Source organism: Oculina patagonica, chromosome 3, assembly GCF_052425735.1.
Source record: "Oculina patagonica isolate OP01 chromosome 3, crgOcupat, whole genome shotgun sequence".
NCBI lineage: Eukaryota > Metazoa > Cnidaria > Anthozoa > Scleractinia > Oculinidae > Oculina > Oculina patagonica.
The window spans coordinates 16156974-16184782 of record NC_135760.1 but is presented as its reverse complement, the minus strand read 5'-3'; the positions used below and the strand labels follow the sequence as shown (position 1 = coordinate 16184782).

Genomic DNA, 27809 nt, shown 5'->3' with positions numbered 1-27809 from the left:
AATATAAAAGATGTAAAAGATCGTTCTCCAATTTAAAAGCTTAAAGTAATGTGGTTTTGGTCGCCAGTCTGCAACCTTTGACACTAGGTGGATAAAAAGTCCGAATGTGGAAATAAATACGGTAAAAAGTGCGAAGTAGAAATAGTGTATATTTGTTGTTTGTTAAAACAGGAGCTTGACGTGATTGCTCAATGCTCTCTGCGAATATTGCAAATATTTTAAGTGAAAACACGGATTTATTTCCGAACATGGAAATAAATACGGTAAAAGTGCGAAGTAGAAAAATTACCTTTCGTAAACGTTATGAATAACGGGTATATTTTTTAAACAGTTGTTTGTTAAAACAAGGCCCTGACGTGATTGCTCAATGCTCTCTGGGAAATACTGCAAATATTTTTAGTGGAAAACACGGAGTTAAAACCAAAAATTGTATAAGTATAACTAGCGGATTGGAAAATACAAGTGTGTGAGCGATAATGGCATGACTCTGTTCATCATTCATCATCTTCGTGTTTTTGACCCTCGGATTTCAGAGTAGCTTGTACAGCTAATATCTCCGAGCATTTCAACAGTACACAGCACGATGGGCAAAGGCAAGACCACAACACTGGGAACTCCATGCCCTACTCTTTACGATAAGTGTGTGGGTTCTTTTACGTCCCCCTGCTAACCATTTGCAGATGTTATTGCAAAGGCAGCATATTCTCCTCAGTTATTTTAAGTTACTTAGTTAGTTTGTCCGGTCTGGGACTCGAACCCGAGACCTTCCGCACGGTAGTCCGACGCTCTACCAACTGAGCTAACCGGTCGGCGTGTACTGTAGTCATTTAGTATTAAACTGGGCAATTTGTCATAAGAATTGTTGTTTATTTACACACCTTAAAGCTTTTAAATCCGCTTTTTTTACTCGAAATTAATATTTGTGAATTCAGTTGGTGTATTGGACTCTGCATAAAATTGATTTATTTAGGAGTTTAGAATCATTTCATCAATTTTCAAAGATTGGTCTCCCAATCTTCTTTTTTAGGGTCGGTGATGGATAAATGGGGTTATCGTAGTCAAAAACAAACAATAACAGCACTTACTGCTGAAATTAAACGATTGTTTTTCATAGTAATGGCATACAACTAGCTATCCATAACAACTTATTGGGGTGGCTAGTTTAGATATTGCAATTAAACCCTAAGTTGCATATAAATAGCTGTGTAACAAAGAACGTTTTGTAACAATTTATAAGCATCGGTTTCTCAAACATGATATACTGCGGATTTAATTATACCATCTAAAGCGTTTACTATAATTCATACGTTAAGCCGTCATGTTGACCAAAACAAATCTTGCGTATTAGTTGTTGTTATCTAATATTGATCTTTTGTGGGCGCAAACATGATTTCCTAACATATTGGTTACTGGTATTAGCAGGCTGGTAGCCGCCCTGATATAACTTTTGGATGCCGGCATTTCACGGCATCTTCGTGGAGGGAACTGTATGGTTTGCAAAGTCTGTCAGCCGGATTTCACAGGTGCAGTATATATGTTATGTTTTTCTGGGAGACTCAAATACTTAGAATTTTGCGAAATAACTTCCAGTTGTACGATATCAGCATGTATAAAAGAAAACACTCGGTGTTACATAAAAGAAAACAGGTATCGATACTACAGAGTTCATATTCGTTTCAATTCATGTTGAATACATCAACAGTTGCCGTGCAAACACACAAAAGAGATAAAATGTAGATAGTTATAGGTTAGTTTTAACAAGAGTGTTTTACATTTCGTATGTTTTACATGTAAATGAAGGCATTACGACGAATGATCTTTGAAAGACGATCAAGACGATTCGCTGATTATTTATATTTGTATTTCCATAATTTCTCACAGTAAGGAAAGCCCCTACATCAATGTTGAAAATATTAACAGCGCTACCCATCAAATCGATTTTTTATGTAACTGAAACTTTAATTTGCTAAGCGATAAAAACAAATTTAGTCAACAAACTTATATAACACAAGAATTTAAATTTACACTATGAATTTGCAGGATTCAATATCTATTGAGCAACAAATATGTCGAACGATGCTGAACCCTGTATATATGTTATCGGGTCAGTTAACGCAAGGAAGGAAGGCGCGGCTGATCTACTCTATAATTTTGTACCATGTATTTTTTGTTTTTGTTCAGAAATGCAGTCTCTTTAAAAAAACGATTGTAAGAACTTTTTTATATGAACCTTTAGGCTGAGATTAACCAAAATTTTAAGAACTTGGCCAAGCTGAGAAACTTCAAACATGTTTATGTTCTCCACTTGTTTTGCATTGGGCTTTAAATGTAGTGTTCCAATACTCCTGTCAAAAAAACCAACAAAATGTAAAATTGGAGACATAAGAACAGATATGCGAACAGAAGGGCCTGAAGGGGTAAAATGGAAACTGGCATTTGGGCAATAAGATTTTTGTCACTGGAATTAGAAATCAACTAAAGGGACTAGAAATTGGAAAATCTGGGAAAAAATAGGCTGGTTGAACCTCAGCTCAAAAACTAGACGTTCTTATAAGAATAGCGAGTAAAAGAATTCGCCGGCTTTTCAATTTGATTAAAAGAACCCAAATATTATGTGAGATTGCATCTGAGCGCCCGGACTGGAATTTTTTATAGATAAATATTAGATCTCATACTCAGCGGAAGGGAGGTACCAGTCTTCCGTTCTACAGTAGTGAACAATCAGTTTAAAAAACGGTTCAAATAAGATATTATTACTTATTTACACCATTTTTAAAGTTAACGCTTGTTATGCTTCATGTTTTCAGTTTATTGGGTTATTGCATTCTCAAGAAAAATGCACATATTTGTTAGTTTGTTTCTTGTGGCATTCCAAGTCGTCTGTGACGGCGCGCCCGGCGGCTCTTTTCCAGCGCTTCCTGCCGACATCTACGTGGACAAATATCAGCTTGAAAAACGCCAAGGTGAGATTTTTTTAAGATGGTTTCTGTTGTGCTGGGTCAATAGGCACGGTTAACGCATTTATAACATTCTGCATTGACTTGACACTCATCTTTAGCCAATATAAACCCTTGGCACTTTATTTCATTAACTGGGTAATATACCGATATATTAGGTGGAAATATTTAAACTTTTGAGCCACAACGGTCACTTTCAACAGAACTTAGTTAGTCACTATGACTCACCTGCTTTTATAGTATTAAAACAGCTAAAAAGTATGTTAGCTGTTGTCAAGCACCCATTCCAGTTTACACTCCTTACTTGTGGTCGCACATTCTTCTGCGCGACCCGCAAAATAAACCGCCTGTTCTGCAGGCTATTTAAGGGACTGGTCAATAAGTACAGGGGGGTGGGCCGGAGCAGAAAGGGGGTGGGTCATCAGTTTTGAGCCTTCGAAAAGGGGTGGATTATGTTATTTTGATCTGCATGTAGGGGGTGGGTCATCTTAATTATTCACTAAATTTTAACTGTTATAGTTCCAAGAAAAGTTGTATTCATCAGTATATAAAATTGATAAATTCCTCGCAGTTTTAAATGAATTTCTAGCGATTTTAAAAGGCCCAAATATAAAAATTTCCCAGGGGAGCATGCCCCCTAACCCCCCTAGATGGCTTGTGATCATGATATCAGCTTTGTCTGTCTCTCTTCAACCCGCATAGATTCACACTGGGCTTTAGGCCTTTTAATACCAGTTAACTCTTTAGTAGACACTTGCAAATATTATGAATGATGGACAGTGCTTGTAGTTTCTATTATTAATTTCTGTATGAAAAAATATTCAGTTTTTGCATATGTTTGTGTCTAAATTTCCCCATGGACTTTACACACAAATGTGGAAAACTTACAAAAGGCAAGTATAAGAAGTGATAAATTCATCCTTCTTTGGTGTGTTAAGAATAAGATGTACATACATGTACATGGAACAGCAGTGTTCATCAGAGAAAATGTCTACGTAGGGAATTTCACTTTAAAAGCTGAAGTCAAATAAAAAACCTACAACCCCTAACAGATGATAAAGAAATGATTGGTCCCTTGATTTTTTTAGCAAAGGGGGTGGGTCATGTAATTTTCAACCCCCTACCAAGGGTGGGTCAGTCAGTTTTGAGCCAGAAAGAAGGGGTGGGTCACAAATTTTCCAGCCTCCACTTTTCCAATTGCTCTGGCCCACCCCCCCTGGTACTTATTGACCAGTCCATAAATCACGGCACCCTCAACCACTGAGGGCGAGGACAATCGTTGTTTTTTTTCCCGAGAATAGCGATGTTTTATATCCAAGTTGCTCAAATTATTGATTCACCTTATTTGGAGAGCACAAAGACACTTTTTAGTAGTGGAACATTGGGTACATCATAGCACTTTAAAGATCTACATGGAGGGACAGTAGGATTACTTTTTAGAAAGGAATTAAGACAGTGTTATGTGATTAGACATTTTATCAGGCATAAATTTGTCCTCGTTGCTTTCCATAATATATGAATTAATTTGAAATAGGTATTTGTACTTAAATTGCCAATTGTTTGCAGCAGACAAAGCTATAGTTCTTAAAAATTTTAATGTGATCTCAATGACGATTTTTTTTCTGGAATCAGAGGCTGGAGACCGCAAGTATATTCGACATTTTGCATTTGGTCAGGAAATTTAAATTTTTATCATGGAAAGGTCTGGGAATTTGAATAAAAGTAAGTCCGCAATGCGAACATGTGTGGACTTTCATTTGAATAAAAGTTGACATTATGAATTAATCAATGGCTGTGGTCACATCTACGACGTAACTAAAGTTTAAGTTAGTCTCAAGTTACGAGAAGTCATACCTAACTATCTTTTTTTTTTTTTTTTTTATTCATTTCAATAGAAAAAAAAAATACACACAGAATAACGTAAAAATAAATAAGTACAATAATTGAAAAAAAGAAAGAAAACTTACAAATATTATATAGTTATTAGCACACTAGATCTTAAATTAGAAATTACAATACATCAATATATCATCAATATTAATACACGCTATTACTCATCCTACAGTACACTCTTATTTCAAATAATTCGCTTTAACTACAATTAAATTTTTCGAAGAAGTATTTAAATTTTACATTGGCTAAGAATTCATTTAATGACAGCTTTCCATTCAATAATTTCTGATTGTATACATAATATTTTGCATATAAAAAGGTGAAGTTTAACTTTCTAATGATATCTATTTCTTTGTTTATGTTATCCTTGTCCTTACCAAAAATCATACCTAACTATAGTTTGTGCTTTCGGGCGTCTTTGCGGTCACACCAATGCAGTTAACTATAGTAAGTTCTGATTTGCTTTTGAATAATTTCAAATTTAAATTAGTTCATGACAGCCCTTGTTGTTCATCTGTGTCTAGTTGTTCCTCTATTTTTTTGTATATTCTACGGTTCGGTGTTATTTTTATTATTTTCATGACATTTTTTTGGGGCAGTTCTGAATTCAACATCGGTCTTATGTCTTGGGAGAACTGGAGCAGGTGAATTTTATCCCGGAGTCCAAGACATGTAAAACAACATGATCAGCGAACTTGTTTTAATGTGCATTCAATGTTTGTGACAAAGCTGAAAGAAATGAATAACCAGAAATTTGATTCGTTTTAATATGCGAATCAACCATGCTCAAGCCGCACAGAAAAACAAACACGGCCGAAAGTGACTCAAAAGTATGAAAAAAAAGAAAAAAGGCGTGACCTACGACCGCAGTTGTTCAGTTCATTAGATATGCAGATTTCAGCCGTTGTGATTGTTATTAATCGGGCGTGGCCGATTTATAGTTTACCCTTTGGTCGTCCTAGAGCGTAGTCTCCTGGCGCGGCCAAAAAGACGGGGATAGCTTGGGGTTGCTACAAAACCGCTACGGGTGACGCATACCGCAATGGTTTTCATTTTAGTTTTGACAGGAAATCGTTGCAGGCACACTTGGTCGACTTTTGGGTTAATGTGTAATCAGGTTGTGTTTTTTTGCTTCGGCGGAAGGACAGAGAAAAAAGCTTACGGGGCAAAGTACAGTATGGGGCCCAGTTCTCGGCCACTTTTGACGTAAACTTGTATTTCTTACCTCAGAAGAACCGCAGGAACTTGAAATTTCTCCCAGAGCTAGCTACATTATTCAGCTTTTTGGTGTAAAGCTATCGACCAGTCAAAATTTAATTTGCCCGAGCAATAATAAAAATAAAAGCTCCATTTGTGGGCCCAGTTCTCGGCCACCTTGGCCCAGTTCTCGGCCACTTTTGACGTAAACTTGTATTTCTTACCTCAGAAGAACCGCAGGAACTTGAAATTTCTCCCAGAGCTAGCTACATTATTCAGCTTTTTGGTGTAAAGCTATCGATTGGTCAAAAATTAATTTGCTCGAGCAATAATAAAAATAAAAGCTCCATTTGTGGGCCCAGTTCTCGGTCACCTTGGCCCAGTTCTCGGCCACTTTTGACGTAAACTTGTATTTCTTACCTCAGAAGAACCGCAGGAACTTGAAATTTCTCCCAGAGCTAGCTACATTATTCAGCTTTTTGGTGTAAAGCTATCGACCGGTCAAAAATTAATTTGCCCGAGCAATAATAAAAATAAAAGCTCCATTTGTGGGCCCAGTTCTCGGCCACCTTGGCCCAGTTCTCGGCCACTAAAAAGCTTGTGCGTAATTATCTGTAAAAAAATGCTCAATTAATTTTCACAGTCATAAAATCACTCTGTAAACCTATTTATACTATATCGATCCCAAATTATTTTTATGATGCTTTGTTTTACTTTAGAAAAGAAGGATTTTAACGCGCCTAGTTGCCTATGTGCAGGTTCTGGCAAAACCGCATTGTGTGACCCGTGCATTTAGATGGTTTATTTTGCAGTGAAAAGGTCTTGAAAGATTTAGGTGTTGTAGAAATAATAGACAAGACAAGAGTCAGCTCAAAACTTAGAGATAAGATTGAACTTTATTTTTAAAACATTTATTTCTTTCATTCTGGCAGCAGCAGATGAAATTATATTAAAAACCAAGCGCTAAGCTGTGATAGCGAGCAGGGTGGCCGAGAACTGGCAAATACGCAAACGTCGCAAGAAAAAATTTCGAAGTAAATTAAGACCAAAAAATACAACGGTTCAACGAAAAGTTAACTAAAGCAGAAAGCTGAATTATTCTACGTTTCACATGCCAAAAATTAGCTCGTATGGTGGGGGCTTTTGGATAAAATACGAATTTAACTACATCCATGAATTTGGAGCCGTAAACAAACAACTTTTTCGGGAATGCAAATTCACCTACCTCCGCGTAAACTCGACGTGTGAGCTTTCTATATCGAATTGAACGATCAAACTCAAGATACTTAAAGCACATGAATCAGTCTATCGTTTGAAGGAAATACCTTTTTCTTTTGATTCAACTGGAGTGTGAAAAAACGCGTTAAACACAAAGTGGCCGAGAACTGGACCCGGCCGAGAACTGGGCCCCATACTGTACTGATATTCACCATTGTGAAATTGCCCTTACTTTGACAAGTTAAAGTTATTTTTGTAAATGAAAAAGGTAACGTCATTGATGTCACGCAGTGTTTTCTTTAGCAAACTAGATGGTTTGCTGGTTTCTGACTATGAATGGGAGTGTGATCTCGCGGTATATTTTTTGAGCCTGACTCCGCCGTAAAACTTTTTTTTTATTTAGCAAGAACTGTGTCGATTTTCATTTCTGAACAATTGGTCGTCAAGTCGTTTGTCACAAAGAGTAGAATGTTTGTACAGCATGTTTTGGAATTATTTTAGATTTGGTTAGTAAGACGCTTCTGAAGACCTGAGCAAAACATTGGGAATGTACAGTATTAATAGGAACTTGAATGGAATTTTTCACAAGTTGGATAAAGGTATCAACTGAAAAAAATGGAATTCAAAATGAGAACTTGGATTTTGTTGTAATTAAATTTTATCGCGGATTGGATGCATAATATCACGGCTTTGAAAGTCTTCAAATAATTAGAAAGGTTCCTTTCTTCCTTTTGATCTTATTGTTATTTTCATGTATTGATTATTCGAAAGTGGTTTTCGTTGATACGAAAAAAAAAACGGGTTTTCACTGAATTGCTTGAAGTATTTTTAGACGTGATAATATTGGCTTAATCAAATTACATTGTGCACGAAATATTTGTTATTCTTTTGTCTTGAAACTTTGAGGAAATTGAAATTTTTGTTTGACAGTAGTGTATGAAAGGCATTTTATAGAACTGAATAAAAAATAAGAAACATTGATAAAGGTTATTTCAAAGATTTATTTTGCCTGATTTTGAAGGGTTTCAGGAGTTTTAAAGAGTGCTGGTAAACGGCTGTATGTTGTTTGTGATTACGGATCTTATTTAGTTTCGAACGCTCTAATTTTTGAAAGGTTAAAACAGGTTAAAACCGGGCGGTTTCATGAGTTTTTTGGGTAGAAAGGTACGGTGGTGGTCAAAAAAAAAATGTTTAGAAAGGAATGACTGTAGTAGCACGTAAGTCGGAGGTTTGCGTGAGTCACGGGGTATAGTATGCGTGAGCTGGATTTCCGGCGTCATAACGGCATGTTTTGTTTACTGAAAGATACACTCGACGTTTAGTTAGCTTAGTCGGCTTGGGAAACTATTTTAAAAATGAATGTTGTAATAGTTAATTAATAGTAATCTAGAATTAACCCACTCTCGATTGGAGTCTGTTCTGGATTCGCGCTACCTTTTCGCCGCGAAGGAATTTTGTAAAATTTCGCTAGTGGAAAGAGGTACTGTAAGAACAGTATCAATAACTCAAAAGGAGGAACTTCTTTGTAGCTCTGAATTAAGACGTATGATAAAATTTTAGAATAAGAAACTTTCGATATATGGTTTTCATATTGTTTTTGTCAATTTCCTTTTGTGGCAGATTTTTTGAGAATCAGCTTTTCTTTCGTGTGATGACAGACACAGGACAGAACGAGAGGTGGATGAGAAAGATGCCGAAGATGAATAGGCACCGAAAAACGACAAGAACCGTCAAGGACTTATCTTTAGAGGACGGGGAGTTTTGGCATACTGTATTTCGAGGACTGGACTGGACTAGTAAAACGCGGACTAGTAAAACGCGGACTTGTAAAACGCGGACTTGTAAAACGAGGGCTTGTTAAGCACGGACTTGTAGAACGCGGACTTGTAAAACAAGCGCTTGTAAATCGGATAAAACTAAACGGTTTAGCGAGCGAAACAATTTGTGTTTGAAGCTCTTGTGTGTTTCTTCGACGGCATATTTCTAGCTTTTTTGAGCACTCTATGGTCTGTTTTAGCGTGGAGATGTTTTTGCAGTATAGCACATGTTCGTTCTGCAAACCCCTACTAAAACAACGGGATTGATGCTATGAGTTGTGTGCATATGTTTCTTTCTTTCCACTACTTGACGTCTGTTGAGTGCAGTCGTTTGTATTGCTCGCACGAGGTAGAACGGGGCCCGTCCAGAAATCAACAGTCAATCTTAAATAAAGGTGACGGGCCTACACGACTCCTACGTTCGTGACATTAGAATATTTGCCGTTAAATGTTTAAATTCGGTCTTTCGACCTTATTTGCTTCTGACTTCTTTCTGAGGGTACTGTTTTAATTTGGGGGCAGTATGTGGTAAATAAAGGTGACGGGCCTACACGACTCCTACGTTCGTGACATTAGAACATTTGCCGTTATATGTTCAAATTCGGTCTTTCGACCTTATTTGCTTCTGACTTCTTTCTGAGGTTACTGTTTTTTGAGACATTATGTATCGAAGAGAGCCGTAAGATGATTGTGGCCAAGGAATTCGAAGTGTCTAGAGGCGTTTTACAAGTCCGCGTTTTACTAGTCCGCGTTTTACTAGTCCAGTCCAGTCTACAAGTTAAAGACACATCAAGACCACCCCACTGTGAATTGCCATAGCACAGACAAAATTATAGTCAATATCTTATGTGTTTTTAAGAGAATTACATAAGAACCAAGGCATGTCTTGTCTTGCCTTACATTGACATGCAATAATTTGGAAATACTAAGCTCGTAACAGTTTAAGACAGAATCCATCAGGAATTTGAGTAACATTAATTTTAGTTACGCAAAAATTGAGCACCAGAATAATTTAAATCCTTGTGTTCTTTTATACCTTGTTAAAGGCTTGACATGTGATAACACCAACATAACACCAACAACAGTTCTTTATCAGTGGGGATTGAAGAAAAAAATGGAAACATCATCACACAGTTGACCCCCATGCAAAAACACTCCAGGATGTCACGGGACTGTTTGGTGTCCGTCTGCCAATTTCTAACTTCAAATTCCAATGTTAAATTCACATTAAATTTTCAATATTTCTTAGTTGTCTAAATTTTACTAATTCTTTTAAAAAAACTATCACCTGCCAAACATCCCCAAAAATCACTCAAAAAATTACAAAATACCGCAATACATAGATACATGGGATGAGTGAAGTTTCCTTGGATTCCTTGAAACACCAACAAGATATTTCCGTTTAAGGTGGCTGATAATGGGTTTCAGTATTTCCCAGTCCTTATACTTTGGTTCAGGACTAAAAGCCTTCATCAATTGCTATTACAGTAATGGTATGAAACAAATGTCCAATCATTCATCAACAAGTTGTGATCATTTTCTTGACAATAGTAGTTCCCCGGTAAACAGTTGTAGTACTGTCCCATCAAAGTGCAATGCCTGGAAAATACCGAAAAGCACACGACCTTCACGTGAAACCGCACCTTACAGTATTACCAATACACTGCACTTTGCTAAGTCTTAAAACTTTACATTGTCTAGTCGTCTACTTCAATCGTTTATTTGTATTGTGTGAGATACATTTATAAATTGAAACCATCATGTCATTAAGTAATAATGCAATCTCGACAACGTTCTAGATACTATATTATGCACACTAATACAGCTCATGCAAGCCCTGTGACTTACACAAACACAGTCGGACTGAGTGCTACTTAAGTAACTGCTTCGTGGTTTCTGCTGTACTGAACCCTGCCTTTCAAGGCAAAGCGCCCGATTTTAAGCTTCTCAAGCTTCTCAATGTTCTTGTTTCACCTTTCATCTACGCCACGGTTGCCTTTCAAGTTGCTCCTTGATGTATATTTTCCAGCCACCACACGCTCTTCGAAAGCTGTGTCAAAAAAGGCTTCTAGATTCACGAATAAAGTGCGACTTACTCGAAACTGATCGAATTTCTGGGTTCACTGCCTTGGCTGCCTATCTCACCGAAAGTTCGGATTCTCCGATCACTATTGAAAACTTCCGAAAGCACTAACCCGAGTTATCACAGAAAGTGCCCCCCCCCCCCCCCCCCCAATCGGAAAAAACTGCATCACAACAATGTGTAGACTTTAAAGTCCACACAAAAACTGCGTCACAACAATGTGTAGACTTTAAAGTCCACACAAAAACTGATATCTGTGGCAACCATGAAAAAATGAGTGAAGTTAAAATAAAATAAGATTTTAGAAGAAGAAAAAAGTTAACAGTGCCAGAATTTTTTTTCACTTTTTCTTTTGTTTCTGCAAACATAATTTCCATTAAGCTAACAGGGACTAGATAAGCCTTTTTACAGGGTCTAAAGAGGCACCTTTTGTCAATTTTTATGTTATTGACAGGGTCTAGACAGGCTTCCTTTTTCGATTTCCCTGTTATTTACAAGGTCTACAGAGCCTTTATTTTTCGCTTTACATGTTATTAACAGGTTAAAGTCATTTTATTATTAACTGTTTAATGGGGAAGTTTGACATGACATGTGTTCTGAGAAATTAACAGGATCGTCTGTGTTATTTACCTGTTTCACTCCAAATATTTACATGTTTTTTACAGGTTTGACTATTTGAGTGTCCCCGATTAGTAGGCCCTATGGCCTATTATTATTATTATTATTATTATTATTATTATTATTATTATTATTATTATTTAAGGGGAAATCTATGTTAATTATGCTTTACAGTATCTTTTTAAGTTATTTGCATCTTGTCTACATACTACTGTAAGTTTTCAACTTTTCCAGCCGGCGCATGCCTAAGCAACCCCTGTTTAAACGGAGCAACATGTACGGCCGGGCCCGACGGATTTGATTGCACCTGTGTACCTGGATTCACTGGAATTACCTGTGATGCGGGTGAGTACAATATATTTCAATTATAACGTGCGTTCTGATTTGTTTATAGTTCACTTTGTTACGTGACCGCTTTTAATCGATGTCAAAGTCAGATTTTCAACGTAAGGAATTTTGGGAGAATTCGAAATTCTTGGCCGATCTATCTAAAACCTCCTTTAATGTTTGAAAAGGTTCCGAAGCTTGTTGGAAATGCTCTAGACGAATTCAGTGGAGGCGGTAAATGTTTTCTCGAAATCTTGCTTAGGGACGGACCATTATTTTCTTGGAGGGGGGGGATGAAAAATTTTCCTCTGCAAACTTTTTTTTTAGTTTATGCACCTCTGCAAACAATTTTTTTTTCGAAATTCTTACTATTTGTTGTTATACATATCGTTTTTGCAAACAATTTATTTTGTCTTTCCAGGCCCTGTAAACAATTTTTTCAATATTTTTCATCCCCCCCCCCCCCCCTCCAAAATAATAATGGTCCGTCCCTTATCATGTGATGTAGTGCCTCACCACCATCACCCTCGTAGTAACCTTACGAACCGCTACCTATCCTCTCGCAGGCTCAATCGATTTTATCGTGCACATCAAAGTTTGTGTTAAAATGTAAAACCAATAGAGCGGTTTTCACTTGAGTGTCGAAAGTAAATTGCGTTTGCTTTGGTTTTGCATTGCTACGCTTAGTGATTGGCTTAAAAATCTCGCGCCACTTTCTCAGCCAATCAGAACTAAAACCAAAACCAATCGTGACTCACTCGCGCACGTTTTCCCGCGCTTCGTGTCGGCTACATGTATTTGCTTCGAGTTTTGATTGGTTCACTGGATTGTCCGTGGCCTTTATGATTGGCTAAAGTAATTACTATGGTTTTGGTTTTACGACACTCAATTGAAAACTGCTCTATTACATGACTTATAGAACGGTTTTCACATTAGTGTCGACAAACATTCGTGCTTGCCTTGGTTTTGAATTACTTCGCTTAGTGATTGGTTTAAAACATTCGCGCCACTTCCTCAGCCAATCAGAAGTAAAACCAAACCCAACCAGGACTTGCTCACACACGTTTTCCCGCGCTTTTTGCAAGGTGCATGTGTTCTGATTGGTTGACTGGAATTGTTTGCATCCTTTGTGATTGGCAAAAGTAATTACTTTGGTTTTGGTTTTACGACAATGAATTAAACACCACTCTAAGAGCAGTGTTTTATACGGTTCATATCTATTTAATTCTCCAGATGTCAACGAATGCGCCATTATTCCCGCGCTCTGTTTAAATGGAGCAACATGTAATAATCTGGGTGGTGGCTTTACTTGTACCTGTGCGCCTGAATTCACAGGTCCAACCTGTGCAAGCGGTGAGTAGAACATTTAAGGTGATTCCCTAGAAATAGAACTGCTGATAGATTTCCAACCAAACTTTGCCAGTTGGTTGTTTTCCTTAAGGGAAGTTAAATTTTGAAATAAAAATGGGGGGTCACCGTATTCGTTTAGGAGCTGGAAGACGTTGTATTTACCATATAATTCCTTATATTTCCTCTGGGAGTGCTGGCAATGTACACGTTTTTCGGTGATAATATATTATTCTGCCATAGAAATTGATCTGTATTCATTTTATAGGAAGAATTTGATCGTTATTTTCGAACTAAGAGAAAAAAAAAAGGTCACCGAACTCGTTTCGAGAAAACGATGATTTTTCTCTCTCGCGAGCCAAGCCGCATAGAAAAAATCCGCCATTTTGTTTATGTACGCGCGCTAATTACGCGTAGAATTCTGCGCAATAAGGATGCGCAATGCAATACAAGGGAATCGCCTAAACAAAATAGATTTCATACAGCTGCATGTTCAGTTTGTATAATTAACAATAATCATTGAGCCTGAGGTGAATAATTGTTTTAGTATAATTTTTAGAGGTGATCATCAAGAACTAAAAAAATAACGATAGCAAACAAGAAAACAGCAAACACAAGTGTTCGCTTGCATACAGTGTAAACCAGTTTAATGCTTCTGGTTTAATTCATCGATTGCAATCAGAAGTTATTTAGTTAAAGCAATAAAACGGAACAAAACAAACACTATGAGAAAGATAGATGTCCGGTACCTTTGTATGATTGTTGATGACTTCTAAGCGAATGTGCGAATCCTCTCGAAAATGAGTAGCTCCGGTGAGAAGAGAACTAAATAATGTTCGCTCAATCGATCTGACTGAGTTTCTCATGTCTCTCATCGATCGCCAAAACCGCCGTGTTTACGATCATTATTTCTAATGCCTTGAGAACCATCTCTTGAAAATATGTTCGGTCCAAAAGCCTTGGTAGTTAATTTGAAAAATTCCCAATGTTTAAAATATCAAGGACTTGGACTGGTTTCTTTCAAATCAAAGAAATTTTCATTCAGCAAGAGCGGCCAATTTTTACTTGCCTGGATGTCAAAGGTGGCGTGGCTAAGTAACCAAGCCTTCAAAGCTATAATCACCTCGCGCGGGGTGATTATAGTCTCATAAGCCGAGCTTCTCGACCAATCAGAATGCTTCAATTCTTATAATCACCTCTGAAATTATACTAAAACAATTTTAAATACCATTTCGCTAATTAAAGGGGCAGTATCATGGACATTTTTGATGCATTAGTTGCTATAACTGAGCTAAAATCTTGAATAAATAGCTTCGCTCATTCACAAGATGCGCCTAGAACACCAAGGTGAAGATATTAAGTGAGTAACGCAAAGGAGAGCAAAGTGTAATTACCTTTTAACGATTTATCCAGGAAAAATGGGCAGAATTTGAAAACGTCTGCCAGACGTTTTCAATTGTTGATTGAAATCCCATGCCTGAAAAACTCATGATAATACCTCTTTTGTTACTTTAGTGGGCTGTTATAGTCATTTTTGACAAAGCTAGGCCATTTTTTAGCTAGGTTTCCATTAATGTAAAATTACTTTAGACTTTAGACTTTACTTTTCGAGGGGATGCTCAAAATACTGCCCCTTTTAAAACGTTAATGCAATTTAATAATACAACTTCACAGCTATCGACGCATGCGCCAGCGATCCATGTTTAAACGGAGGAACATGTAGTAATCGACCCGGCGGATTTGATTGCACCTGTCTGGCTGCATTCACAGGACCTACGTGTGGAACACGTGAGTATAAAAGATTTCTTTTACAACACAGTAGAACCCTGGTAACTCAAAATCTGAAGGGAAACGAAAAATAGATCGAGTTGAAGGGTATTTTCAGTTTTCAGGGTATACTGAATATTCAATTTGCCAAGTTAATAATTGATAGTTTATCGATTTTTCAGCACTTCAGTACACAATACAATGCAAATTAAACTTATCTCGTCAGAAACACTCACACGATCATACATTTTTATGATTAGAGTAGAAAATGACTGTCACGATTACAAGACAACAAGAGCTAATGTGATATAAGTGGGCATACGTGGCGAGTTGCAAGAACCAGAATTCGAGTTATAGGGGTAAATTTGACCCACATTTTGATCAATGGTAACGAAATTTAGTTCGAGCTAACGGGGTTTACGAAATATCCGAGTTCGAGTTAATAAAATGGCTGAAAAGTGGGGTCAAATGCAAGGGAAATGGAAGTTTGGATTGTTCGAGTTACCGGGGCTCTACTGTATAACGCCCGTTCTGACTTCTGATTTGCTTATTGCTCACTTCGTCACGTTATCATCATTAATCGATGTCAAATTCGGATTTTCCTCGCCAGTAATAAAATGTTTTAGAGAATTCGAAATTCTTGGTCAGTCTTAGACTTAGACAGTTAGACTTAGACATTATTAGACAGTCATTTTCGCTTACTCGGGGGGTCGACTTTTTGCAAGTCAAGGTCAATCTACGAAAGCATTCTTTAATTTCTGGAGGGCGCGCATGAAAACCATCTTCTAGTTGGTTTAAAATATAGCATGTAAAAACGAGCACGGAAATTACGAGATTCGCCGCCGCTTACGGTAGTTAAAAAATGCATGTACGCAGTGTGCATCGGTAATAAAATATTTTAAAATATTCGGCTATAGTCTAAAATGTAAGGAGCTGGGAGGGCCCGGAGGGCTTGGATGCTGAGGCCCCTAGCAAGATCTGGCCTCGTCTTTGATATAGCAACATGTATTGAAATGTTGAATGGATTTCAGTGTGTCTGTCCGTCTGGATTCACAGGCCCGGCCCTGTCTGTGCAAGTGGTTTTGGTTCGTACAGAAGGAGGCTAACAGCTCTTATACTTTGATGGGTCATTGCTACAAATCCTTATCAAGCTGCTACAATAACGATATCAAAAAAATTCCAATAATCGTCCAACACGTTGTGGTCATTTCCATTACGTCACTTGTTACCATAGCAACAGTATAACCTGTTAGACTTTTATTTTGGCACAGACGAAGCAAGATCTGCGACCACAAAGGCGCGAGCCAGAAGGGAGTCTGGGGACACGATCCCTTAAAATTTTGAAGTTTAGAAGCTCCAAAACGCAATTTTCAGCATTTTTCTTATATGTGATATTTTTTCAGAAGAAATAATCGTGCTCAACTGGGAACTATTTTCCCGACTAAACGTATCTTATTTTTAATTTTGAGTTAAAATCTAGACGAGGCAAGTACCTCGTCTTGCCTTTTGCTAGCTACGGCCCTGCCCTTAATTTTCGCTTTATGTCCTTATAACTCAAACAAACAGTGCGTTTAAGTTTTTTTAACTTTGCAAAAAGATGTTTCTTTACAAGCTGGTCATTATTCAATAATAAAGAATTTTCATTATCGTAGCAACAGCTAATAAAGATTTGTGGTACCTGACCTAATAAAGTATAAGAGCTGGAAGGTGCTGGAAACCGTTGTGAACCTCCTTAACATGCAAATTTGAAACAAAACAATGGTGCTAACGTAACGTTTTCAAGTAAATGTACTCGAAGTAGTGGAGCCACAAATGCTGATTATTGACCACAGTAACAAGGATGTGTCCACAGATGTAAAAACAACCTCAAGTGTAGTATGGGCTTGACCACAAATAGGGGTATCAAATGGTCTTTGCGAGCATTTGCGAGCATGCGAGCACAGCGTTTTTCTTTCCCCCATTAAATTTTGCGAGCATTGCGAGCACTGCGACATTTTGAGGGACCATTCATGACCCCTACAAATTGTTAAATAAAAGTCAAAACTGACCAAGTGTAAATAACAACACAAGATTATCTTAAAAAAACAACAAACAAACAAGATTATCACTAACATATAGAAACAACGTCTGTCAATCAGTTTTGGTGATGAAGACGGTGACATTCGTGCAAGTTCAAAATCACTTATGCAGGTATCTTGACAGGGAGGGGCAGTCTGTGGTGTTGTTACCCGCCTGAAATATATCAGCTTCTTCAAATGACATCTAGCCCGACATCCATACTGAATCCACCCTCAGAGTCCCAGGGGCGGTTAGTCGGGAAGACACGAAAAAAAAAGCGAGAAACGAGTTAACTTCGGGTCACCCCAACTTAAATAGCCCCTGGGTCTCCGAGAATGCACTAAATCTGGCGTCTGCTCTGAACGTTCGGTTTACAGATGGCTCTTTCCACCAGTTTAATTGTGTCACAAGGTTAAAAAACTGAATTTTCTACGCTGCCTTCATGCATCTGTAATTTTTCTTTATGCGACTTGTTCTTTATAATTACTTTTGGATGTCGAGTGAATGGTTAAAAATAGTCACTCTTAAAGTAGTTAGATAATAAACCAATTCATTTGAATTTGCTAAAATGTTCAGTACTTATTGATATTTTGTGAAATGTCTTTTTCAGCTGTTACATCACCTCCACCAGCACCAGGTAAGCTACATTTTTATTAGCTTTGATTATTTCGTATCATGTCACGTTATATTAAAGCATTTAACCCGAAGGTATAATATCAATATAAATTCTATTTAAAAACGGTTAGACTGCCAGCCCGGGATTTCAGTGAGGTTTCTATGAGCCATGGCCAATTGTCACTGGCAAAGCGCACCCTTGACTATCGCTCTTATTTCTTTAGAGTTTCTACTAAAACAATTGGACAACTCGCCCTCCTTTTCTACGAGTGATAGTCAACTCCGCTGCGCCTCGTTGACTATTTAAACAATATCTGTCTGTCTGTCGAGGAACTATCGGCTGATAGTTGCCCCGCGGAAATTTGATGTTCTTAAAACAAATATTATATGCTAGTTTTAAGAACATCAAATTTCCAAGGAGCAACTATCAGACCGATAGTTCCGAGACAGAAACACTCTATTGTCTTTATTGTTCACCACTAAATTTTCTTCCGCGCGCACATACAAAAACAAGCATCGTGAATTATTTTTACTTTTGAGGATAAAAATCTCAATTAAAAGCCAAAATTTAACAAACGAAACAAAACCAGACGAGAAACCCACTAAATGCTATCAATTTGGTTGGGTTTTTTTTGTCTGCAGGCAGCTTGTTTACAAAAAAACAGTCACGGGCGGGCACTATCGATCCGGGCATTTTTCACGGAAGGGCACTATGGGCTGATAGTGCCCTCCGGCGGACGGGCACTATCGCGTCACGTGTTCAATTTAAACCAATCAGAATCGGAGAAAATTTAGTGGTGAACTAAAATCGCTCATAGAGAAACTCGGGCTCGTTGTCAAATTCTTAAATAGACAACAATGAGAGAACCAATCAGATTCTCTTATATAAAAGAGACTTATCATTTAGCAATTAACAAGTCATTTTTAGTTGTCATGATTCTAATATTTACTTTTCAGTGTGCACCCAAGAAGAGCTGGACGAACCTGGTAGTTGTGCTGGTTATCAATTATTTGGTTTTTGTGATTTAAGCTTTGACGAAGTACCTTTCATGAGGTCGTGTAACCTTACCTGTGGAATCTGTCAAGGTAAAAAGAATATAAGGGTGACAAATACAACATTGGAACTATTTTGGCCATTTTGAGCGCCTGGGGAATATTGTAGCTACTAGTGTTTATAGTGGATAAAATGCACGCTCTGATTGGCTTATTCAAAGAAGGATTCAGTTCACGTAATGACCCTGGGATTGCGACATAATCAATGTCAGGCAAAACGTCACACCTTGCACGCCAGAAATGTTCCAAGGATTGACATTCTTGTTCGTTGTTGGGAAACGTTGACACGACCTTGGAGCGCAGAAAAAAGCTTTTGAATTGAACCTTGCTCCACATAGGGTTTGAAGACTCTTCCACCCTTTCAAACAGCTACTTAAGAACCTCGCTCTATTCTATTGAACTAACGGATCTAGGGAAAGGGATCCGGGGGCCCGGGCTCCCACACTTACCTGAAGGTCTGGATCTGCCACTGTATTGCACACTTAATCCTGTTTATGGTGCACAAAAGGGCTTGTGTAAAATAAAAGTTAAACATCTTTAATTCACAGAAATTGGTTTTCTGAAAAAAACATTTTTAATTTCTTTTTCAGAACCACTGCCGACGACTACACCACCTCCGACGACTACACCACCCCCGACGACAACGCCGCCCCCGACGACTACGCCGGCCCCGACGACAACGCCACCCCCAACGCCAGGTGAGCTTTTGAATGTTGTATGTAACTTGCTTTTTACTCGAAAAATGCTGCAACGATCGTGTTTTGACGTTTGCTCTTGTAGCACGCGCAAATACGTGAACCGTTAAATAAAGCCGTCACAGCTTTTAAGACTTATACAACCGATAAAGACCAAACATGTTCGGTCGATACGTCTTATTTTAGTTTTTTGAACATTGTTATGTAACGTTCAGCATTTTAGCCAGTGCCAGACCAGTTAAAAAACAGTCAAAAAACTTTGTTATGCTTTTGTTATGGTAACTTTTAAGTTTCGCTATTAAAAGAATGCAGACTTCATCTTTGGACAGTTTGAGAATATAGCTTTACTTTTACACTTTTCTCCAAGCATCAATAAGATCAGGGTTTTTTGCTTCCTTGTACGACGTTTTTTAGCATTATTATGTGTTTTGGAAGAACCTCCCTTCTTGTCTATCTCTTTGTCAAGAATGAGCTCAAACTCGTCTCCGAATACGACTTCTTGCATCTCTCTGAAAGTCTTCAAAGTGTTCAAAATGAGTTCAGAAAAAATTCGGATTCCCTTGATTTGGGGCAGAAAGGTATATCAGTTAGTCATGATTTTTCGTTTGCATTTAAGTCGCATATTATATAATGGCCTTTAACGTCAATATATTTTTTATATAACTTGAAGTTTAAAGGCTATTTATTTTGAAAAAATAAATGAGTTCATGTAGCTTTTTATATGATTATTTCTCAAATTCCGGTTGGGGAGTTCCGGTCATCCGGGATACAATTTCAATCCCTCCGTGGTCAAGATTTTCTTGTTCCCGTGGGAACCCTCCCAAAACTCCTTTTAAAGGTGTAAACCCAGGGTAGGGCTTTTCACAAGTTGCTCGAGATTTCCCAAAAAGTTGCCCGTAATTTCCCAAAAAGTTGCTCAAAAGTTGCTCCAAAAATCCCAAAAAGTTGCTTCTGATTAATAAAGTTGCTCGAAAATTGCCCCCAAAAACTCAAAACGCTGCTTTTAATCAAGCAAATTTCTCTAAATAATTGCTAATTTCCCTTTGGGGGTACGATTTCTAAGAGGTTTTATGCAATTTTGCAGCAAAAGAAGTTTTTAAATAACATATTAAGGGGAAATTTTTTAAATAGCAAGGATTTATTTAACTGAGAAAAATCGTGAAGATGTCGATTACGTCATGTTTGCTGACGAGTTTTGTAATGTTTTAATGCAGAGTGAGCCGAAAGTTGAAACGTCTTCAGATGCCCCTCTAAAATCTTCGGTAAACTTTGCAAATCTTCGGAAATGTTCGTATGGCTTTGAACAACAATCGGATAATCTTCGGAGATCTATTGAAAATAGCTCAAAATGCAACAAGTTGCTCCAATGGAGAAAAGTTGCTCGAAACATGAAAAGTTGCCTAGCAACTTGTGGAAAGCCCTAACCCAGGGGGGCATTGGCGAATCGGCAGTATAACAATTTCATGGGCTCTTAGGTAAAAAAAGCGTGGTTACTTTGCTCTTTCACTCAATACTCTCATATATTATCCCAGCAAACAGAGCTCCGCCAAAGCAACACATACATACTGTATATATGCGTAGTAATTAATCCAGGAGGAACAGGATACAAAAAGTTATTGTTGAAAACTGCCAAAACCAACTTTAGTGCTAGAAGAAGGTGCCGATAAAGCTTTAATAGCCTCATTCGTGTTCTATCATTTAATAGGCAATAGGAGAACCAATCAGATTTTCGATTTCTGATAGCACAACCTATCAATATGACACAGACTTCCCATCTATCAAATACAAAAGTTATTTTACTGACTTATTGGCCACTTATATTATATTTACTTCTCAGTGTGCACCCAAGAAGAGCTGGCCGAGCCTTCCAGCTGTGCTGGTTATCAATTATTTGGTTTTTGTGATTTAAGCTTTGACGAAGTACCTTTCATGAGGTCGTGTAACCTTACCTGTGGAATCTGTCAAGGTAAAAAGAATATAAGGGTGACAAATACAACGTTTTACAATAAAAATTTGCGATAAGACATTCGCTAAATAACTTATACGAGGTAAATTATTGAGTACAATTCGCTCAATTCATGAAACAGACTTGTTATTTAAGGGTTATAAGGGTTATTACATTTTGCGTTATTACATTATGCGTTAGAAAATTTATTACATTTTGCGTTATCATTACATTTTTCGGCGATTGTTATTACATTTTGCGTTAGTATTACATTTTGCGGCGTAACACTTCCCTCCAAACAGCTACTTTAAGAACCTCGCTCTATTCTATGCACACTTACTCTTGTTTATCGTGTATCTAAGGGCTTGTGTAAACTAAAGGTTAAACACCTTTTATTTACCCAAATTGATTTTCCGAAAAAAAACCTTTTTTAATTTTTTTAGTACCACCGCCGACGACTACGCCACCCCCGACGACTACGCCACCCCCGACGACTACGCCACCGCCGACGACTACGCCACCGCCGACGACTACGCCACCGCCGACGACTACGCCGCCCCCGACGACTACGCCACCCCCGACGACTACGCCACCCCCGACGACTACGCCACCCCCGACGACTACGCCCCGCCCCCGACGACTACGCCACCCCCGACGACTACGCCGCCCCCTACAACAACGCCACCTCCTCTGCCAGGTGAGCTTTTGAATTGTGTATTTAACTTGCTTTATTTCCATATTATCCAAAAAACGTACTATAAATAATGTTTACCAATTCCCAAATTTCAACTGCTAAAGAAGCAGTTATTTACGTTTCTGTGTCACAGGTATCTGTCGTAATAACCTTGTTATAGGAATATAACGAGGCATTTTACAACGCGAACAAAATGTACGTGTAATAAAATTAACGCGAATTTAGGAAAAGTTCTGGTCAAATGCTTATAGTAAAAAAGTTAACATACACAAAATTAACGCGAATTTAAAGGCTCGTCTGTATACCGCGAAAATGCAAGTAACTCGTGGGATATTCCAAAGTATACCACTCGAAAGCGTTGCATAACTAGTACGTATTGTATTGTATTGTATTGTATTGCATTGCATTGCATTGCATTGCATTGCATTGCATTGCATTGTATTGTATTGTATTGTATTGTATTGTATTTTTTATTTATTGTATTGTATTGTATTGTATTGTATTGTATTGTATCAATATATGCGTAGTAATTAGTCTAGGATGAACAGGAGGATACATAAAGTTACTGTTGGAAAGAATGCCAACACCAGCTTTAGTGCTAGAGAAGGTGCTGAAAAATCTGTCATAGCCTCATTCTGTGAAACACGGGCACCATTGTGTTCTCTAAGCGAATAGACTATGGGAGAACTAATCAGATTATCGCATTTTTGATAGAACGACCTATAAATATGACACAGACTTTTCATCCATCAAATTAAAAAGTTTTTTTAACTTATTGTGCTACTTATATTTACTCCTTAGCGTGCACCCCAGAAGAGCTGGCCGAGCCTGCAAGTTGTGCTGGCTATAAGTTATTTGGTTTTTGTGATTTAAGCCTTGACGAAGTACCTTTCATGAGGGCGTGCAACCTTACTTGTGGAATATGCCAACGACGTAAGTAGAATATTAGGGTGTCAAATACAACGTACCTGGCAGCTATTTTGGTCATTTGTCTTTTTTACATCTAGAGCGACATAAAGCGCAATCTTCCAAGCCAACATAGTAAAATTGAAAATATTGACTGAGATCTGACAAAATTTTCTATAAACTAAAAAATGGTCGAAATTTGAGATAACTAAGAATTCAGCTCTGCTGTTCAGACGGCTCTCTTGGGGTGTTAAATTCTCGGCTTCCATCAGCTAGCCAGGTAATGACGAGAAGTGCTGCGTGCTGCACCCGCCACGGTCTCCCTGTGTCTTCTCAGCGGTGCTCATCTGTAAACACGGTCAAAAGTTCTTTTAATAATCGAGCAGCTAAAAGTGTTCTTATTCTTTCTAGATACAGGTAATCACAAGAAAAATATCCCTTGCCTACATCTATTGTTATTGAGTAGACTAATACACTGTAATATAAATTTATACTAACACGCAATGGTGCTTGTACGTTGCTTGTCCATGAATATTAATTTCGTTTTCAATGTTTTTTTTTTTTGCCTTGATTTTTATATTTAGCCCCAACAACTATGGCCCCATAGACTCCATTCCTTTAAAACCGAGAAGGTGAGTGTTCGCCTCCTATCTCCATCGTGCCTTTGTTGTTGTCGCCGTCGTCATTAACTAAAACAATATTGGATTAATCTCCGAAATTAAAACAAGAATGGCAGTTAACTTTAATTACCAACCCGATGGGGTTTGAAAAAACGTACAGCACGGTTACACATGGCTCCTATATTATACCGGTGGAGGTAAAAAAAAAAAATTCATTACTTTCAGATTTTTCACCGCTGAACAAAATTTTAAGTCCACTTAGTGAAAAGGAAGCAATTTCGATGTAAGCTAGCCTGCGTAGCTTGCGGTTTTGTTGGGGTTAACCCGCTTTCTCGCTCGCGCGCGCGTTAACCCCAACCAAACCCCCAGCTACGCAGGCTAGCTTACACCAAAAACTACTTCCTTTTCACTAAATGGACTTAACATTCTAGTGATACAGGATGTCATTGGTGGAAACTACACTGACCATCAAATACTGTGGGCTCAACACGCCGCACGTTATAGTCTAGTCTTTTGTATTCAGCGAAGCTAGAGAATAGTAATAGGCTAAAAACCATGAAATGATAATATCTTACGTAGATTTGACTTGAATTTAATCAACATTCGCATTTAAAAGGCTGTTTTCTCTGACTTTTATAGTTCTACTGAAATCTGCGGGAAGGCAGTTAAATGGATCCGCTGGATGGTGATCGTAAATTGGGATTTAATATCACTGGATAGGAATATTGTTTTGGGGGATTTTCATGTTTCAGTTTTGCACTAAGTGTTTTGAATTAAGTAACAAGTTTCATAGTTATAGATCATTGTCTTTTTATGAAGTCTAAAATATCGCAAGCTTTAGTCGAGTAGAAAAATACGAAATTTAGTTAGATAATGTAGGAAAATATGAATACTTCTCGTGTAAGCCTTAGTTGGGAAACGTTACTAGAAAACAAATGTTTTAGTAATTTGTTTGTAAGCCAAACCTAAAAATAAATAAAATCATCAACAGGTGGCAGTCTTGTGTTATTACTCTACTCTGTCCTTCAATATGATGATCAAATGTTCTGTATGCGAATGAAGGAAGTGAATAAATATTTCCAGTCGTCATAGTGACATACCTCTGGCATCGAGAGAGGCTTAAATCTGCGTTAAGTTGGTATGGTGCCCTGCAAGTGCCCCAGCCAGCTCAAATGACCCAACTGCCTCAAGTGCCCGAACTGCATCAAATGAGCCAACCGACTCAAAATTAATGACTCAACTGCATCAAGTGACCAACCAGCCTAAATGACCTATAACTACATCAATTGACCCAACTAGCTCAAATGACCCAACCAACTCAAATTACCCAACTGCATCAAGCGCCTCAACTGCATCAAATGACCCAACCAACTCAAGTGACCCAGCTACATCGATTAACCCAACTGCCTCAAGTGACCCAATCTTTGCAAATGATCCAACTGTCTCAAATAACCCAAACAGGGCAAATTAACCAACTGTCTCAAATGACCCAAGGGACACAACTGCCTCAAATGATCCAAACTAACTCAATTGACCCATCCGGCTTAAGTGACGCAACCAGCGCAAAGGACCCAACCAACTCAACTGACTTGAGTAACTGATCTGCAACAAGTGACCCAACCAGCTCAAATCACCCAACTGACACAAATAACCCAACCGACTCAAACCACGCAACTGGCTCAAAGAACTGAACTGCGTCATCCGGTGCAAATGTACCAACCAACTCAAATGACCCAACTGGCTCACATGTCCCAACTGGCTCAAATGACCCACCTAGCTCAAATGACTAAACTGCCTCAAGTGCCTGAACTACATCAAATAACCAAACCAACTTAGGTGACCCAACCGGCTCAAGTGAACCAAACGGTGCAAATGACCCAACTGTCTCAAATGACCCAACATGCCTAAATGACCCAAGGGACACAAATGGACCAACCAGCACAAATAACGCAACCGGCTCAAATGACCCAACTGCATCGAATGACCAAACTGCATCAGATGATTCAGCAGGCTCAAGCCACCTAATTGGCTCAAATGGCCTGAAACTGAAACTGAAACTTTATTTACCCTCGGTATTATGAGCCGTGTTAGGGCTCTAGCAAGTATATGCTAATGAAACCGAGCATTTCACAGTATACAACACAATGCGCAAAGATAGACCACAACACCGGAAACTCCGTGCCCTACTCTTTTCGGTAAGTGTGTGGGTTCTTTAACGTCCCCTGTTGATTATAACACTGAAGATGCAGGAGACGGGGCCTACGGTTTATCGTCCTTATCCGAGAAGACTAGAATATCTAACCATTATTTTGCAGATGTCATTGCAAAGGCAGCATATTCTCCTCAGTTATTTTAAGAGCCTGAGTGTTGGTCCGGTCTGGGACTCGAACCCGAGACCTCCCGCACGGCAGTCCGGCGCTCTACCAACTGAGCTAACCGGTCGGCGGCCTAACTGCATGAAATGACCCAACTGACTCAAATGACCCAGACGTCTCAAATGACCCAACTGGGTCACATGACACAACTGTCTCAACTGACCCAACCAGCTCAAATGACCCAACCATCGCATCAAATCACCCAACCAGCTCAAATGACCCAACCAACTCAAGTGACCCAACTGGCTCAAGTGGGCCAACTGCATCAATTGACCCAACTGGCTCAAGTGACCCAAACGGTGCAAATGGCCAACTGACTCCAACGACCCAACAGGCTAATGTGACTGAACTGTATCAAATGACCCAACCAGCTGAAATGACCAAACCTGCTGAAATGACTCAGTGGATTCAAGTTACCCGTTTACATCAAATGAATCAACCTGCTCAAATGACAACCAGCTCAAATAACCCAACCAGCTTAAATGACCCAACTGCATCGGATGATCCAACCAGCTCAAATGATCAAACCAACTCGAATGACCCAACTGTCTCAAATGACTCAACTGGCTCAAGAAACCCAATTGCATCAATTTAACCAGCCAGCTTAAATGACCCAACCGACTCAATTGACTAAACTGGTTCAAGTGACCCAACCGGCGCAAATGACCCAACTGACTCAACCGGTTCAATCTGCATCAAATGACCCAACCAGCTTAAATAACCCAACCTACGCAAGTGACCCAGCTGGTGCAAATGCCCCAACCAACTCATGATCAAACGACCCAAATGCTTTTAATTGACCCAGCTGCATCAAATGGCCTAATAAGCTCAAATAAACCAACTGGCTCAAATGACCCAACTGCATCATATGAACCAGCCATCTTAAATGATCCAACCAGCTCAAATGACCCTACTGGCTCAATTGACCCTCACTGGCTCATTTCATTCTACCTTCCCAAATGGCCCAACCATCTTAAGGACTTAACTGCCTTACATGAAAAATCAGGCTCCATTTTTGTTTTGCTCAGTCTCACACCCAGGCTTTCACGCATCTTTCGCGCTATAGGAAATGAAAAGACTGCTAGGTAGGTTGGATAAATACTTGGAAAGGCTGGAAATCGAGGATTGATAGTTTAAGGATGAAATGATTCTACACTCGCACAAAAATTAATTTCATGAAACGTCCAGTGTTTGTGTTGTCGTAAAATATCATAAGTTTCCTGTATCTCGTAAGACCTATGCAAGATAGGATCAAAGAACACGACCGGGCATCCGACTCGCCCGCACCCAGACTTCCGCCGTTGCAGAGCACACCAACAACACCGGACACTACCCGCTTTGGAATGAGGTAAAGTTTATTGATCGTGACTCGCACTGGTACACACGCCGGGTCAAAGAGGCGATTCACATAAGACTTCACCCTAATAATATCAACAGGGACAGTGGATGCCCACGATCAAAAAACACAACAACAGGAGAACTGTACGACTGCGGACCGCCGAGGGAACAACAGTACACCAGCATGCGGAACACTAGGGATCGAAATGCACCAATCACAGCTGTTGAAAACCAACCAATCACAGCGCAGCCGTGTGCTTTATAGGCTAACGCACAACCAGTCCAC

The 27809-nt window shown here is 38.7% G+C and overlaps 1 protein-coding gene and 2 non-coding genes across 4 annotated transcripts; 1 reads left to right on the top strand and 2 right to left on the bottom strand.

The window, feature by feature from the left end:
• Positions 1-736: 736 nt before the first annotated feature.
• Trnag-acc (transfer RNA glycine (anticodon ACC)) lies at positions 737-809 on the bottom strand. The gene has a single exon. It is a non-coding gene; the product is annotated as a tRNA-Gly (tRNA).
• A 631-nt stretch (positions 810-1440) lies between these two features.
• On the top strand, positions 1441-24807 carry LOC144646956 (uncharacterized). 2 transcript variants are annotated; one of them, XM_078506679.1, is made up of 14 exons: positions 1441-1523; positions 2808-2963; positions 12018-12128; positions 13344-13463; positions 15132-15245; positions 17893-17919; positions 18855-18983; positions 19541-19648; positions 21483-21611; positions 22034-22181; positions 22256-22287; positions 23086-23217; positions 23775-23822; positions 24450-24807. In XM_078506679.1, exons 1-13 carry the CDS (start codon positions 1490-1492, stop codon positions 23795-23797), a joined length of 1263 nt encoding a protein of 420 aa, XP_078362805.1. In that variant the 5' UTR covers positions 1441-1489; the 3' UTR covers positions 23798-23822; positions 24450-24807. The 2 variants fall into 2 exon arrangements, with proteins under 2 accessions (XP_078362805.1, XP_078362806.1); XM_078506680.1 differs by lacking the exons at positions 12018-12128; positions 13344-13463.
• A 1371-nt stretch (positions 24808-26178) lies between these two features.
• On the bottom strand, positions 26179-26252 carry Trnag-gcc (transfer RNA glycine (anticodon GCC)). The gene has a single exon. It is a non-coding gene; the product is annotated as a tRNA-Gly (tRNA).
• Positions 26253-27809: the final 1557 nt, after the last annotated feature.